Source organism: Microcaecilia unicolor, chromosome 8 (genome assembly GCF_901765095.1).
Source record: "Microcaecilia unicolor chromosome 8, aMicUni1.1, whole genome shotgun sequence".
In the NCBI taxonomy this organism is placed as follows: Eukaryota; Metazoa; Chordata; class Amphibia; order Gymnophiona; family Siphonopidae; genus Microcaecilia; species Microcaecilia unicolor.
This window is the reverse complement of record NC_044038.1, coordinates 36,236,014-36,250,421: the sequence shown is the minus strand read 5'-3', so window position 1 is coordinate 36,250,421 and position 14,408 is coordinate 36,236,014. Positions and strand designations below refer to the sequence as shown.

The 14,408-nt window shown below is 46.4% G+C and overlaps 1 protein-coding gene across 5 annotated transcripts in view; it reads right to left on the bottom strand.

Moving 5' to 3' along the window:
- Positions 1–14,408, bottom strand: part of MRTFB (myocardin related transcription factor B) — a 308,685-nt gene that overhangs the window by 62,085 nt on the left and 232,192 nt on the right. For all 5 annotated transcript variants that reach the window (XM_030212476.1, XM_030212477.1, XM_030212474.1 and 2 more), the window contains 2 exons: positions 9,595–9,650; positions 7,052–7,127 (listed from right to left, as the gene is read on the bottom strand). In XM_030212476.1, the coding sequence (XP_030068336.1) occupies positions 7,052–7,127; positions 9,595–9,650 (132 nt within the window). The remainder of the gene's footprint in view (positions 1–7,051; positions 7,128–9,594; positions 9,651–14,408) is intronic.

The following is a 14,408-nucleotide window of genomic DNA, read 5'->3' as shown; positions in this document are numbered from 1 at the left end:
GCCAATTGCGTGTGCGTGTTTATAGAATACCAGCACATATAAGCATACATGCACACTCATGCGTGTAAGTGCACGCTCAGCGGTATTGTACAATATCCCCTGAATTCTACATATGGTGCACAAAATCGGGAGATATATGCGCAACTTAATTGGCTAATGAGCTGTTAACAAGCAATAATTGGATGCTAACTAATTGTTGACGTTAATTGGCATCAAATTAGGATTTGCGTGCAAATCTGGCTGCCCACTATTCTATAAAGCTGGGCGCCTAAATCCCATAGGGGTCCTTTTACAAAGGCATGCTAGCAATTTTAGCGCGAGCGTTAAATATGCATGCACTACATGCTAGAGACACCCATATATTCCTAGGGGGGCCCCAGGTATTTAGCACGCGCTAAAAATGCCAGCATGCCTTTGTAAAAGGACCCCATAGTGCACAATCCAAAAGTGGGTGTGACCTTGGAGGGGCATGGGCGGGTGAGGGGAGTTCCAAAAAGCTGTGAGCAGAGTTATAGAATAATGGGTCTCCGCACTCAGCTTGGACGTCTGGATTTACACCAGGTTTTAGCAAGCATAAGTCTGGCGCTCAGAGCTGGGCTGCGTATCATTATGGTAGCCTGAATACCTGACTGGCTAGATGTGTCTCTAGCAGAAAACTGGGAAACTCTGGTTTAACCCATCCTACTGATGAGTGCAGGAGTCTATGTGACATTACAACTTCCCCGTAATGACAGTGCCTGACAGTGGCAGAACCACCTTAAAACTCACATTCCTGCCTGGGGGGAGTGACATAGGAAGGGCGGAGACAGGGGGGCATGGCCCAGGCAGTATAAAAGCTCAGGGCACAACCAGGTTGAGGAAGTCCAGAGAGAAGCAGCAAAGACCCACTGCATATGCCTCCACCACATATGTGTGAACATAACTGCCACAGTCAGGAAGGCCAAGTTCAACTCGGGACCACGCAGAACTGTGTCTTTGAACCAGAAGGGAGCAGACCAGCAAATATTAATTGGTAGAGACAGGACTGGTATGTCCGAGGACTTAGGCCAGAGTGAAGCGGAGTCTGCTGCCTTGCTGAGAGACAGTAGTGCACCCCCTGGCCCAGAAGGAGCAGGCCATGAGAGGAGGTTCTTACATCTAAAGACTAACTTTTTTTGTTTACTGTCTCTCCTACCTGTGAACTGAACAGGACCTTTACATGGCACCTTTAATAAAAATATTATTTTGTGTTCACTTTTAACCCGCTGTGTGGTTCCGTTTATCAGGGTCCAGCTTGTCCTCATTCATGTTACCACATGACGCCTCTTAAATTATAATAATTCAAAAACTGACTAAAAGCTCAATTTTACATAGAATGCTGAGATTCAAATTGAGATATCCATGTCAGGGGACATATACTCAGTTTTAGCAGTATTTCAGCAAAGGTTTGGGGGTTGCAGAGCCTTTTCTAAAATACCTGCAGAAGTGCACAAGCATTTGCTGGCACACACAACAGGAGCAGCCATTTTACAAAAACAAAATGTTGAAAAATGAATGGCACGAACTCGGCAGCTTCCACATAGAGCCAGCCATTTTGTGATCTGCCTATGTAATTGCCCCAATTTACAAACTTAGATACGTAAGTGCAATCGATTAAGCAGTGAGGCCACAATTTCTTTTTTTCACTTTGGAGCCAGAAATAAACAATGAGGGATTAAGGCAAATTCCTCCCTTAATACCTTTGTAAAGCCCTGGCCGGAACAAGCACTTTTGTAAAATCCGTGTGTAATCCCCTGTAAATTGAGTTTGGAAATTTCCTCAGGGGATTACTAGATTGCTGTAGAACTCTACAGAGTCACTGGGGGGGGGGGGGGGGGGGGGGGGGGGGGGGGGAGGGAGAGCAGTGTGGACGGAAGGGGTAGAGCCCAGCCCAGAGGGAAGATCAGCAGACAGTAACCAACAATAGATGACAGTAGTGGGATGCAATTGGAAAGGTGATAAAAGTGATAGGATTAAAAAGTACATGGTCTTTGGCTGCCTTCACCCCTGCCAGGATCGATGAGGCGAGGGGGTACCCTGGACAGGCCCAATACCTTAAGGCTCAATAAAGAGGAACTATTCGCCAGTAGAAGCATTAACTGGCATGCGAGGAGTGCTCCGGACGGGTAGAAAGGGTTAACCCAGCCTGGGAGCAGAACAGGAAGAGTCTGCCTGTTCAGTGCCGGAGGCAGCAGCAGCACGTGGAAGCGCTCCCCTGGACAGGGCCGGTGAGAGGGGGGGCAGGGGGGACAAAATTCCCCGGGCCTCCAAGGGGGGCCAGGCGCCGCAATCCCCTCCACCCGCCCCCCTCCATCCACCGCCGGGCCAGGCCCCCCTGAATTCAAATCATAGCGCCTCACCTCGACCTCGCTCCGTGTAAAAGAAGCGCAGCAGCAGCAGTCTGCAGATTGCCTCCCTTTGGGCCTTCCCTCCCTGTGTCCCGCCCTCGTGCAAGTTACGTCAGACGAGGGCGGGACACAGGGAGGGAAAGCCCGAAGGGAGGCAATCTGCAGCCTGCCGCTGCTGCGCTTCTTTCACAAGGAGCGAGATCGAGGTGAGATGCTATGCTTTGAATTCAGGGGGGCCCGGTCCGGTGGTGGACGGAGGACGGGTGGAGGGGGGGCAGCGACGACGACAACCTCGGTGGGGGGGGGGGGGGCCCCGGGGGCAGCCTTGCCCGGGCCCGGCCCAGTCTCTCGGCGGCCCTGCCCCTGGAGGAAGGAAAGATAGCGATGTCTGATCCTAAGTGGGTCTGGCAGCTGGATAAAGCCCAGCGGGACAGCTTCCTGCAGAAAGAGCTGCAAGCACAGCCTTGGATTGTTCTGCCAGAAAGGATGGGTATTGGAGAACTGGTGGTGCTGTAAATATGTAAATACCCTAGGATTTACAAGGAGACTATTAATTAAGTAGTTAAGACTTACAGTGGTGGAAATAAGTATTTGATCCCTTGCTGATTTTGTAAGTTTGCCCACTGACAAAGACATGAGCAGCCCATAATTGAAGGGTAGGTTATTGGTAACAGTGAGAGATAGCACATCACAAATTAAATCCGGAAAATCACATTGTGGAAAGTATATGAATTTATTTGCATTCTGCAGAGGGAAATAAGTATTTGATCCCCCACCAACCAGTAAGAGATCTGGCCCCTACAGACCAGGTAGATGCTCCAAATCAACTCGTTACCTGCATGACAGACAGCTGTCGGCAATGGTCACCTGTATGAAAGACACCTGTCCACAGACTCAGTGAATCAGTCAGACTCTAACCTCTACAAAATGGCCAAGAGCAAGGAGCTGTCTAAGGATGTCAGGGACAAGATCATACACCTGCACAAGGCTGGAATGGGCTACAAAACCATCAGTAAGACGCTGGGCGAGAAGGAGACAACTGTTGGTGCCATAGTAAGAAAATGGAAGAAGTACAAAATGACTGTCAATCGACAAAGATCTGGGGCTCCACGCAAAATCTCACCTCGTGGGGTATCCTTGATCATGAGGAAGGTTAGAAATCAGCCTACAACTACAAGGGGGGAACTTGTCAATGATCTCAAGGCAGCTGGGACCACTGTCACCACGAAAACCATTGGTAACACATTACGACATAACGGATTGCAATCCTGCAGTGCCCGCAAGGTCCCCCTGCTCCGGAAGGCACATGTGACGGCCCGTCTGAAGTTTGCCAGTGAACACCTGGATGATGCCGAGAGTGATTGGGAGAAGGTGCTGTGGTCAGATGAGACAAAAATTGAGCTCTTTGGCATGAACTCAACTCGCCGTGTTTGGAGGAAGAGAAATGCTGCCTATGACCCAAAGAACACCGTCCCCACTGTCAAGCATGGAGGTGGAAATGTTATGTTTTGGGGGTGTTTCTCTGCTAAGGGCACAGGACTACTTCACCGCATCAATGGGAGAATGGATGGGGCCATGTACCGTACAATTCTGAGTGACAACCTCCTTCCCTCCGCCAGGGCCTTAAAAATGGGTCATGGCTGGGTCTTCCAGCACGACAATGACCCAAAACATACAGCCAAGGCAACAAAGGAGTGGCTCAGGAAGAAGCACATTAGGGTCATGGAGTGGCCTAGCCAGTCACCAGACCTTAATCCCATTGAAAACTTATGGAGGGAGCTGAAGCTGCGAGTTGCCAAGCGACAGCCCAGAACTCTTAATGATTTAGAGATGATCTGCAAAGAGGAGTGGACCAAAATTCCTCCTGACATGTGTGCAAACCTCATCATCAACTACAGAAGACGTCTGACCGCTGTGCTTGCCAACAAGGGTTTTGCCACCAAGTATTAGGTCTTGTTTGCCAGAGGAATTAAATACTTATTTCCCTCTGCAGAATGCAAATAAATTCATATACTTTCCACAATGTGATTTTCTGGATTTAATTTGTGATGTGCTATCTCTCACTGTTACCAATAACCTACCCTTCAATTATGGGCTGCTCATGTCTTTGTCAGTGGGCAAACTTACAAAATCAGCAAGGGATCAAATACTTATTTCCACCACTGTACATGAAAACCTCTTTCAGTTGTTTCGATATAAAGGAACCTGTCTGATATTAAAAAAGTATGAAGTTTGAATATCTGCCTTTTGCAGAGTTGCAGTAAAGGTCTATTTTGCATAAAATACAAATTCTGGAGTGGAGAGTTTCTTTGGAGTGAGAGTGAAGTTCATTTGCTCCCAGACTGAGAAAGAAATAAAGAAGAAGTGAGGCTTATAACCCTAAGGCCTACCGGGATAAGCCTGCCCCACCCTGCGCCCAGCTCGGTAAGAAACAAAAATTTTTTTGTGACCCTGTTTCGAGTGCCAATCCAAAGAGCTAGCTGGTGCCCGGAACTGTGTGGTAAGACCAGGGTTACACATGCATGGCTCTGAGCTGGTGAAAAACTCAGTGGGGATATTTCCCGATATTCCCTTTCTAAAACAGAGAATACATGTGAAGATTTTTGCCCCACCCATATCATGTACCATGACGTCCCTTTGAAACCTCTGCGTGCTGTGGATCTCCACGTGTAAATAGCGGCTTTCTGAAATCACCACTTACATGTATGTGAAATCTACATATGTAGATGACGTAATTTACTCACAGAGATGCTTCTAAAAGACACACCTATAATCATAAGTACATAAAAGTCCATCAGTCCCTGAATCATGTCTCCAACAGTGGCCAGTCTGGGTCACTTGGGATTATGCAGCCAATTCCAGTGAGTACATGAGTAATCCAGATATGAAAAAGGGGTTTGTCCAGGTAAGAGAAGACTAATAAATAACACTAAACCAATGGCTTTCAAATGTGTCTTGGGGAATTCCCATCCAGTAAGAATTTCAGACTACCCACAATGAATAAACATGAGATCTACTGGCATAAGATGAGTCTCCAATGCATACAAAGTAATCTCATTCATACTTCGTGGTGGAGATCTCCAACTGCTGAGAATCCAGCTTTCTGATAGAGAGGCACACCTAGGACAAATTTGTGAAGTTCTGTCCTAAACTGCTTATGACTTTTTCAGAATGGTTTTAGAAGTACCACGTCTAATGAGGCCTCTGGGCTCATTTTCGAAAGAGATGGACTTCCAAAACGTGACATAAATTGGCATTGGGACGTCCATCTCACAGAGACGTCCAAATCAGTATAATCAAAACAACATTTTGGACGTCTTTCTCAGAAGTCCGTCCAAATCTCAAGGGGGTGTATCGGAGGCATGTTCAAGGTGGGACTTGGGCATTCCTAAGACTTGGACGTCTTTGAGCCATAATGGAACAAAGCAAAGACGTCCAGGACTAAAACTTGGATGTTTTCAGCAAGACCTGTTTTTATTACGAATAAGGCAAAAAAAGGTGCCCGAAATGACCAGATGACCATTGGAAGGAATCGGGGATGACCTCCCCTTACTCCCCCAGTGGTCACTAACCCCCTCCCAATCCCCAAAATTGTGATGAACAACATTACTTGCCAGCCTCTATGCCAGCCTCAGATGTCATACTCAGGTCCCTTACAGCGCAGCAAATGCAGGTCCCTGGAGTAGTTTAGTAGTAGGTGCAGTGCACTTCAGACAGGTGGACCCAGGCCCATACCCCCCCTACCTGTTACACTTGTGGAAGAAACAGCGAGCCCTCCAAAACCCATCAAAAACCCTCTGTACCCACATATAGGTGCCCCCCTTCACCTGTAAGGGCCATGGTAGTGGCGTACAGTTGGAGGTAGTGGGTTTTGGGGGGCTCAGCACACAAGGTAAGGGAGCTGTGTGCCTGGGAGCATTTTATGAAGTCCACTGTAGTGCCCCCTAGGGTGCCCAATTGCTGTCCTGCATGTCAGAGGGACCAGTCTACTAAAAATGCTGGCTCCTCCCACGTCCCAATGGCTTGAATTTGGACATTTTAGACTTGGAATTTTTTGTTTTCGAAAATGGCCGAAAATCAAACACGTTCAAATCGCAAAACATCCAAATCTAAGGACGTCCATGGTATATTTGAACACAAAAGATGGACGTCCATCTTTTTCAAAAATGACCTTCTCCCCGCCTTGGAAATTAGGATGTCTTTGTAAAATGTCTAAATTCACACTTAGACGTTTCTTTCGAAAATGCCCCTCTTTGTTTAGCCAAACCTTCTACGACTCTGAGAATCACGAACATGAAGCCATTCAAATGCAGTGTCTTTCTCTCAGGCAGAGGACAACATACAAGTTCCTAAATATATATCATCATTTAGGATGAAATTCTGGGCACTCCAGAATTTTCTAGATTTTTCTTCAAGAATCTAGCAGTATGTAGCCTTCAACCGACAAAAATTAAAAAATAATAGAGTGCTAAAGTCCAGACCTCAGGTGATGGTACTGCAGTTGAAGTTAGGATGCTTCATAAGACAGCTCCTTGTATAAAGAATCTACACGTTACTTCTGAGGACTGAAAGTTTGCCTCTTAAGTCATCAGCCTAAAAGGGTCATTATACTATCAATTGTGATAGGCACCTTTTAATACCCAGAAAGGCCCTCTGCTCTCACAAATTACATAGAGGAACTTTACCTTCCAAAATATGCATCCTGACCAGTTCAGAGCGATCGGGTCTGCTGCGAATCTTGTGTTTCAGAAAATTTTCAGTCTGAAAGGGAGGACAATATAAGTCACACAGCAAAACTTTCTTTATAAACTGGAAAAATATCTGCAGCTCTGCTTTCACAAAGTGTTTTAGGCTGAACTAGGAGAAAACAGAGACTCCATTCCAAGGAAGGAGAAATTAGACCTTACCTGCTAATTTGCTTTCCTTTAGTCCCTCCGGACCGGCCCAGTCTCCAACTGCTGGAAGGCGTGCACAACCCATCAGTCCGATCCTTGGCCGGTCCGGAGGGACGCTAAGGAATGGTCATTAAGTTTACTGAACAATTAAAATTCTAATGGATGTGAATTGAAACATATTATTATTCATTTTTATTAAAGTCCTGCTTATTTATTTTCAGTACCATGGATAGTGTATTTGGTATATATCAGGTAAGGGCAGTGAAACACCTTTCTGACTGAGAGTAGGATTACTATATGGGTCCAGAAAAAGGAGGACAGATTGATCCTGTCAGTGCTAAGCATACCAATCTCCACCCCACACCTTCCCCAAGCTTTCTAGTCGCTGGGCAAAATATCGGTGGGGCCACTGCCCCAGTGGCCCATCCCAGTCCGCTGCCTATGATATGCCCTCCCCCAGTTTTTACACAGGCCTTTAGTTGCTTTGGGAAGTTCGTAACAGCCTTGTCTGTGGCAGGCTGTCCCAGATCATGTGCTGAAACCTTGCCCATAACTACCATTCTGATCAGAAATGCTTTTAAAATGAAATTATCTGTAATTTATCATATTTGTTTTTCAAGTAACGTTTTACAGTGCAAATATATCATATTTGTTTTTTCAAGTAACGTTTTACAATGCAAATATTTTTGAACGTGTGAAAATTGCTGGACGGTCACACTAACAAGTCTAACTTTACTGTGTTTGAAGATCTCATTCCACTCAGCACATAAATGTAGGTAGTAACAACAAATACAGTTGTAAAACTGCACACTGAAATTCAGAGCAGTTGCTGAGAACACAGCAAAACCTCTTGGGGGGACGGGGGTGGGGGGGGGTTACTTTTTTTTTTTGCCTCACCCTGTATGTACTTGTGGAAAGTAGCTGTTAACACCCTCAAGCTACTGTAAGTTCTAGCGCCTACATGTATGTGTGTTTTTTCACACCTATGCTATTATTTTATAAAATCTAACAGGTGCATACCTGACTTTGCCATAAATGGTGGACTCTAAGAGAATTTACAAAAGTATTTCTGTGTGTAAAAACAGGGTTTTAAATGAAGAAATGGGGCATTTGAAAATTGACAACATATTTACACGTACAGGAACAAAGTGTACATGCAGAGCATTACCAAAGAGGCATTTACGGGAGTAGGACTGGAGCAGTACCTAGCAATAATATTGAGGAGGTGTTCACGGGGTGGGGGGGCAGTAGGACTAAGCAGTACCTAGCAATAATATCAAGGAGGTGTTCACGGGGGGGGGGGGTAGGACTGTAGCAGTAACTAGCAATAATATTGAGGAGGTGTTCACGGGGGGGGGGGGGGGGGTAGGACTAAGCAGTACCTAGCAATAATATTGAGGAGGTGTTCACGGGGTGGGGGTGGGGGGGCGGTAGGACTAAGCAGTACCTAGCAATAATATTGAGGAGGTGTTCACGGGGGGGGGGGGGGGGGGGTAGGACTGGAGCAGTAACTAGCAATAATATCAAGGAGGTGTTCACGGGGGGGGGGGGGGGGGGGGTAGGACTAAGCAGTACCTAGCAATAATATCAAGGAGGTGTTCATGGGGGGGGGGGTAGGACTAAGCAGTACCTAGCAATAATATCAAGGAGGTGTTCACGGGGGGGGGGGGGGTAGGACTGGAGCAGTAACTAGCAATAATATTGAGGAGGTGTTCACGGGGTGGGGGGGCAGTAGGACTAAGCAGTACCTAGCAATAATATCAAGGAGGTGTTCACGGGGTGGGGGTGGGGGGGCAGTAGGACTAAGCAGTACCTAACAATAATATTAAGGAGGTGTTCACGGGGGGGGGGGGGTAGGACTGTAGCAGTACCTAGCAATAATATTGAGGAGGTGTTCACGGGGGGGGGGGGGGGGTAGGACTGTAGCAGTACCTAGCAATAATATTGAGGAGGTGTTCACGGGGGGGGGGGGGGTAGGACTGTAGCAGTACCTAGCAATAATATTGAGGAGGTGTTCACAGGGGGGGGGGGGGTTGGACTGAAGCAGTACCTAGCAACATCATCGAGGAAGCATTCATGGGGGTAGGACTGAGGAAGAGGGTGTACTTACATGCATGCTTCTGAATTTCATGGAAAAAGTGCCTGCACAGATAGTAAGTGCAGATTTCTGTGCACCTTTTCCCGTGCCAATTTTCAAAGAGAGAAAGCTTTCTTTTTGAAAACTAATATAAAGACATCATCACATAATATTTCAAGAGGTGAGGTACAGAGGTTCTTCCACATAATAGCTTTCCCTTTTAAGAATTTCTAATCTCTAAGGAAGATCCCCTTACCCGGGCTCGTTCCAAGCTCTTAATCTGCTCATGGAATGCAGCTGGGCTCTTCAAGGCTGTGAAGAAAGTGTAAGACAGGAAACAGTCAACCTTCACGCAATGCTTCAAGACAGCACAACAGGCCACAAATGCTATCACAAAGATCCACAACTGACTCATTTCATTCATCATCTCTACTGCTCGGTACCTTGGAGTTTTGGGTTGTGCGCCTGCTGTCTTTCTTAAAATGTGTGTGCAGTGCTGGACGTGTGCTAAGGAAGATGTCAAGGCACATCTCAGGTACATATTTAGACTCCTGGGTGTCTCTAAAAATCTGAACAATTCAAAATAAGATAGTGTGCAATATGTTTACATAAGGTTCTCATTTGGAATTAAGAGGAGAGTGGTGGATTTCACTTCATCCATTATGTCACGAGTAATAATCATGCACACACCTTTTAGCTCTTCCTATTTTCTTATGCAAAGAAAAAAATGTTTTTTGTTTTTGCTAATAGAAGACGACTTTAGGGCAATTAACACAAGTAAACAGTCAGGAAATTCAAACAGACAGAGAAATTAGGCCTGGCTTGCATCTTGTGATTTCCATACGGAAGAGAACACTCTGTTATATAGTAGATTCATCTTTAAACCAGTCAGCAAGGGGTTAACATTCTTTCATTTCATTTATTAGTTCTTATATCCCACATTATCCAAACAAAGTTTGGGTCAATGTGGCTTACAGTGTACAGGTAAGTTTACATAAAACAAGAGCTAATAATATGGCTAAGGTATATAAAGTACATCAAGTACAAGTCCACGTATGCTACTCCTTCTCTTTCATTGGCACTCAGCTTTGGAATTCTTTGCCGAGGACCATAAAAACCATCACAGATCATCTAACTTTCAGGAAATCTCCGAAGACCATGTGTTATTTGGAAGTGCTTATCCCACAGCCTCTCCACTGCTGGAAGCGCATCGATCTAGAGACATTTGGACACGTCCCCCTTCCCTCAACGTTTCCCTTCTCCTTCCGTCCATTCCTACTCTTCCCCAGTATCTCTTGTAGGTTTTCTGCTGTATTAGCTTCATTTTACTGCATTGGCGTCTGCCTCTGTGTTGCATTGTAAGCCACATTGAGCCTGACACTGTTGGGAAACTGTGGGGTACAAATCCTATATAATAAAACGCACCTCCAACATTCTGAAGCTGACTGCATGGCTGAGGCATTCCTGCTCTCTGTATCCATCTCCTGAATTGACATCACATACTTCCGGGTTCGTCACAAGCAGAAGTGACCAACCACACGAGGTTTCTCGGCTTCAGAATGTTGGAGGTGCATTCTATTAAATAGGATTGGTCAGTTCCTTGAAACACAGCTCTGGCTCAGCTCAGCTTAGCGTCCTGCACAGTAACGCTCAGACACCAGAGAGAGAGGGGGGGGCTGATATCTGAGAGTGGGAAGGAGGGGGGGGCTGACACCAGAGGGGGGGATATCTGTCACACACACTCTCTCTCTCACACACACTCTCTCTGTCTCTCACAGTCAATGTCTTTCTCTCTCTCACTCTCACACACTGTCTCTTACACACTCTATGTCTCACACGGTATCACGTTCACTCTCTATGTGTCACACAGTCACTCACACACTCTCTTGGTCTCATACACTCAGTCTCACAGAGAGTCTGTGTCTCACAGACACTCTCTCTCTCGCACACACTGTATCTGTGTGAAACACACTCTCTCTCACACTGTCTCACATACGCACTTGCACACACTCTCATTCTCACACACACACTCTCTTTCTCACAGACACACTCGCACCCAGACTCACTCACTCTCTCACACACACACACACTCGCACATTCACTCTCTCTCACACACACAGTCACTCTCACATACACTCTCTCAAACATACACACTCCGAGGAATACCTTGCTAGCGCCCATTTCATTTGTGTCAGAAATGGGCCTTTTTTTACTAGTGAGATAATAAATAAATAAAATAACAATGTAACTATGGTAGATATATGGAATAAATGGATTATGTGAAACAATATATAAATAGATTGTGTCAAACAATAGATAACCAATATAGCTGGAATTGATACATGGAGTATATGGGAGAAATGAGCAAAGGGTAGTAGATCAAATTAGACTAGGTGCATGAAGAAGTGGGTTGCAGTGTAGCTAGTGTATCAACTTTGGCAGCTCAGCATTAACTCAACAAGGCAACAGTGTGACAGATTAATGGTAACAGATTAATAGTAACGTGGAGGGGCATAATCGAACGGCGCCAGTCAAATAGATGGCCGGCCATCTAGTTGGCCAGTGCCGCAAACAGCAGTCCCGACCCGTATTATCGAAAAAGATGGCCGGCCATCTTTTGTTTCAATAATACGGTTGGGGCTGGCCAAATGTCAGGGCTGGCCGGGTTTGAGATGGCCGGCATCGGTTTTCGCCAATAATGGAAACTAATGCCGGCGATCTCAAACCTGGCCAAATCCAAGGCATTTGGTCGTGGGAGGAGCCAGCATTTGTAGTGCACTGGTCCCCCTGACATGCCAGGACACCAACCAGGCACCCTAGGGGGCACTGCAGTGGACTTCAAAAATAGCTCCCAGGTGCATAGCTCCTTTACCTTGGGTGCTGAGGCCCCCAAATCCCCCCCAAAACCCACTCCCCACAACTGTACACCACTACCATAGCCCTTAGGGATGAAGGGGGGCACCTACATGTGGGTACAGTGGGTTTTGGGAGGTTTTGGAGGGCTTAACATTTACCACCACAAGTGTAACAGGTAGGGGGGGACTGGCCTGGGTCCACCTGCCTGAAGTGCACTGCACCCACTAAATACTGCTCCAGGGACCTCCATACTGCTGTCAGGGAGCTGGGTATGACATTTGAGGCTGGCATAGAGGCTGGCAAAAAATATATATATATATATTTTTTTTTTGGGTGGGAGGGGGTTGGTGACCACTGAGGGAGTAAGGGGAGGCCATCCCCGATTCCCTCTGGTGGTCATTTGGTCAGTTGGGGCACCTTTTTAAATCTTGGTCCTGAAAAAAAAGGGACCAAGTGAAGCCGGCGAAATGCTCGTCAGGGCCGGCTTTCTTTTTTCCATTATCAGGTGAAGCCGGCCATCTCGTGAGCGCGCCCCCATCCCGCCTTTGCTACCCTACTGACACGCCCCCTTGAAGTTTGGCTGGCTCCGCGACGGAAAGCAGTTGGTGCCGGCCAAAATCGGCTTTCGATTATACCGATTTGGCCGGGTTCAGGAGATCACTGGTCATCTCCCGATTTGTGTCGGAAGATGGCTGGCTATCTCCTTCGAAAATAAGCTGGCTAGTAACCTATAGATATAAACATAGAGAAGCATTAATTTAAGAAATGTTAATACTACTCTAGTTGTGTATTACTATTCGTTTCTACAGAGAAGTGTTCTGTTTATAGTGGCTCTGTGTTTAATGGGTTAGCTGTTATCTGTAACGTGTTTATTCAAGAGGGATGCTTTGAAGATCTTGCGAAAGTGTGGATAGTTTGTGATTTTTCTTACAGCTAGTGGTAGTGAGTGCCACATTTTTGATGCAAGATATGGAAAACCCGAGGCATGGATGGACTTAAGTCTTATTCCTTTGCAGTTGGGTAAGTGTAGTAGTAGGTAATGTCTCTTAACTGGCGGGGCGTTTCAGTGTGGTAGTGTTAAGAAAGGGCTGAGACAGTCGGGGGCCAAGCTGTTCAGAACTAGATACACGATAGCCATGATTTTGAATTGGATTCTTGCGTTTACTGGGAGCCGGTGTAATGTATGCAGTTGGGGAGTTGCTCTTTGATATCGTGAAGCTTTGTGTCACCTGACCTTACCGGGGGGGGGGGGGGGGGGGGGGGTGATTTGATAAGGAACCAACCAACATAAAGGAAGGTGCTTTTTTCTCACTGTATGTACTTTTACTGTTGGTCTGCCGGGCAGAGCATATGTGTATATGCAAAAATGAGAAAATACTATAATTTACATATATAAATATAGTCTACCATCTAGACATGGGCATTTACATCAGTCCTAGATATGGTGTAAGTGATTGTGCCTTACAAGTTTTCAGCATTTTGATGCTGCGTGCTGACTGCCAATTCTATAACAGCATCTAGGCGCCAAGATATCGGTATGGGATACTAGCACAAACCCCAACTGACATCCCTACATTTAAGTATGACCATTTACGCCATGGAAGGTGCATAAAAGACTACTCTATAAGTTACGTGTATAAGTTGGAGACATGTCCATGCCCCAACCCCCTCACAGTTACATGCCAAGACTACCATATAGGATAGAGTGTCGTGCAATTAGGCGTGTAAGTGCCAATCTTATGTTAAGGAAACATGACCCCTAGTGGTAGAGCAGCATGAGTATTGCAAGGGGCACCATTTTGGTAATGGCGCTGGCTAGGGAAGCGTGACTGGGGATCACTTCTGCCTAAAGACCACTAGACCACCAGGGAAAGTACTGGTAGGCTCTTCTGGGGACAGGGGTCCCTTTGGGGGGGGGGGGGAACTTGATCAGGGATTAAGGGCTTGCTCGGGGATGGGGGGCAGTGATTAGAAGGTGGGGGGATCACAAAGGCCCTGCAGGGGGCAGCCTAGATGCACTGGGCTGTGGCTTTGAGGCCCAATGCTCCTGGGCCACTGGAATAATGCTGCTTGTGAGGTGGCTTTCAAGCAGTGTTATTCCTTTATTACAGTCTTCAGAAACTCAGACAGCTGGTGTCCTTTTTTAAACATTTATTAACACACTCATGTTATCTCACAGCAGACACCTTTATAATAAAGATAACAGCATTCTTG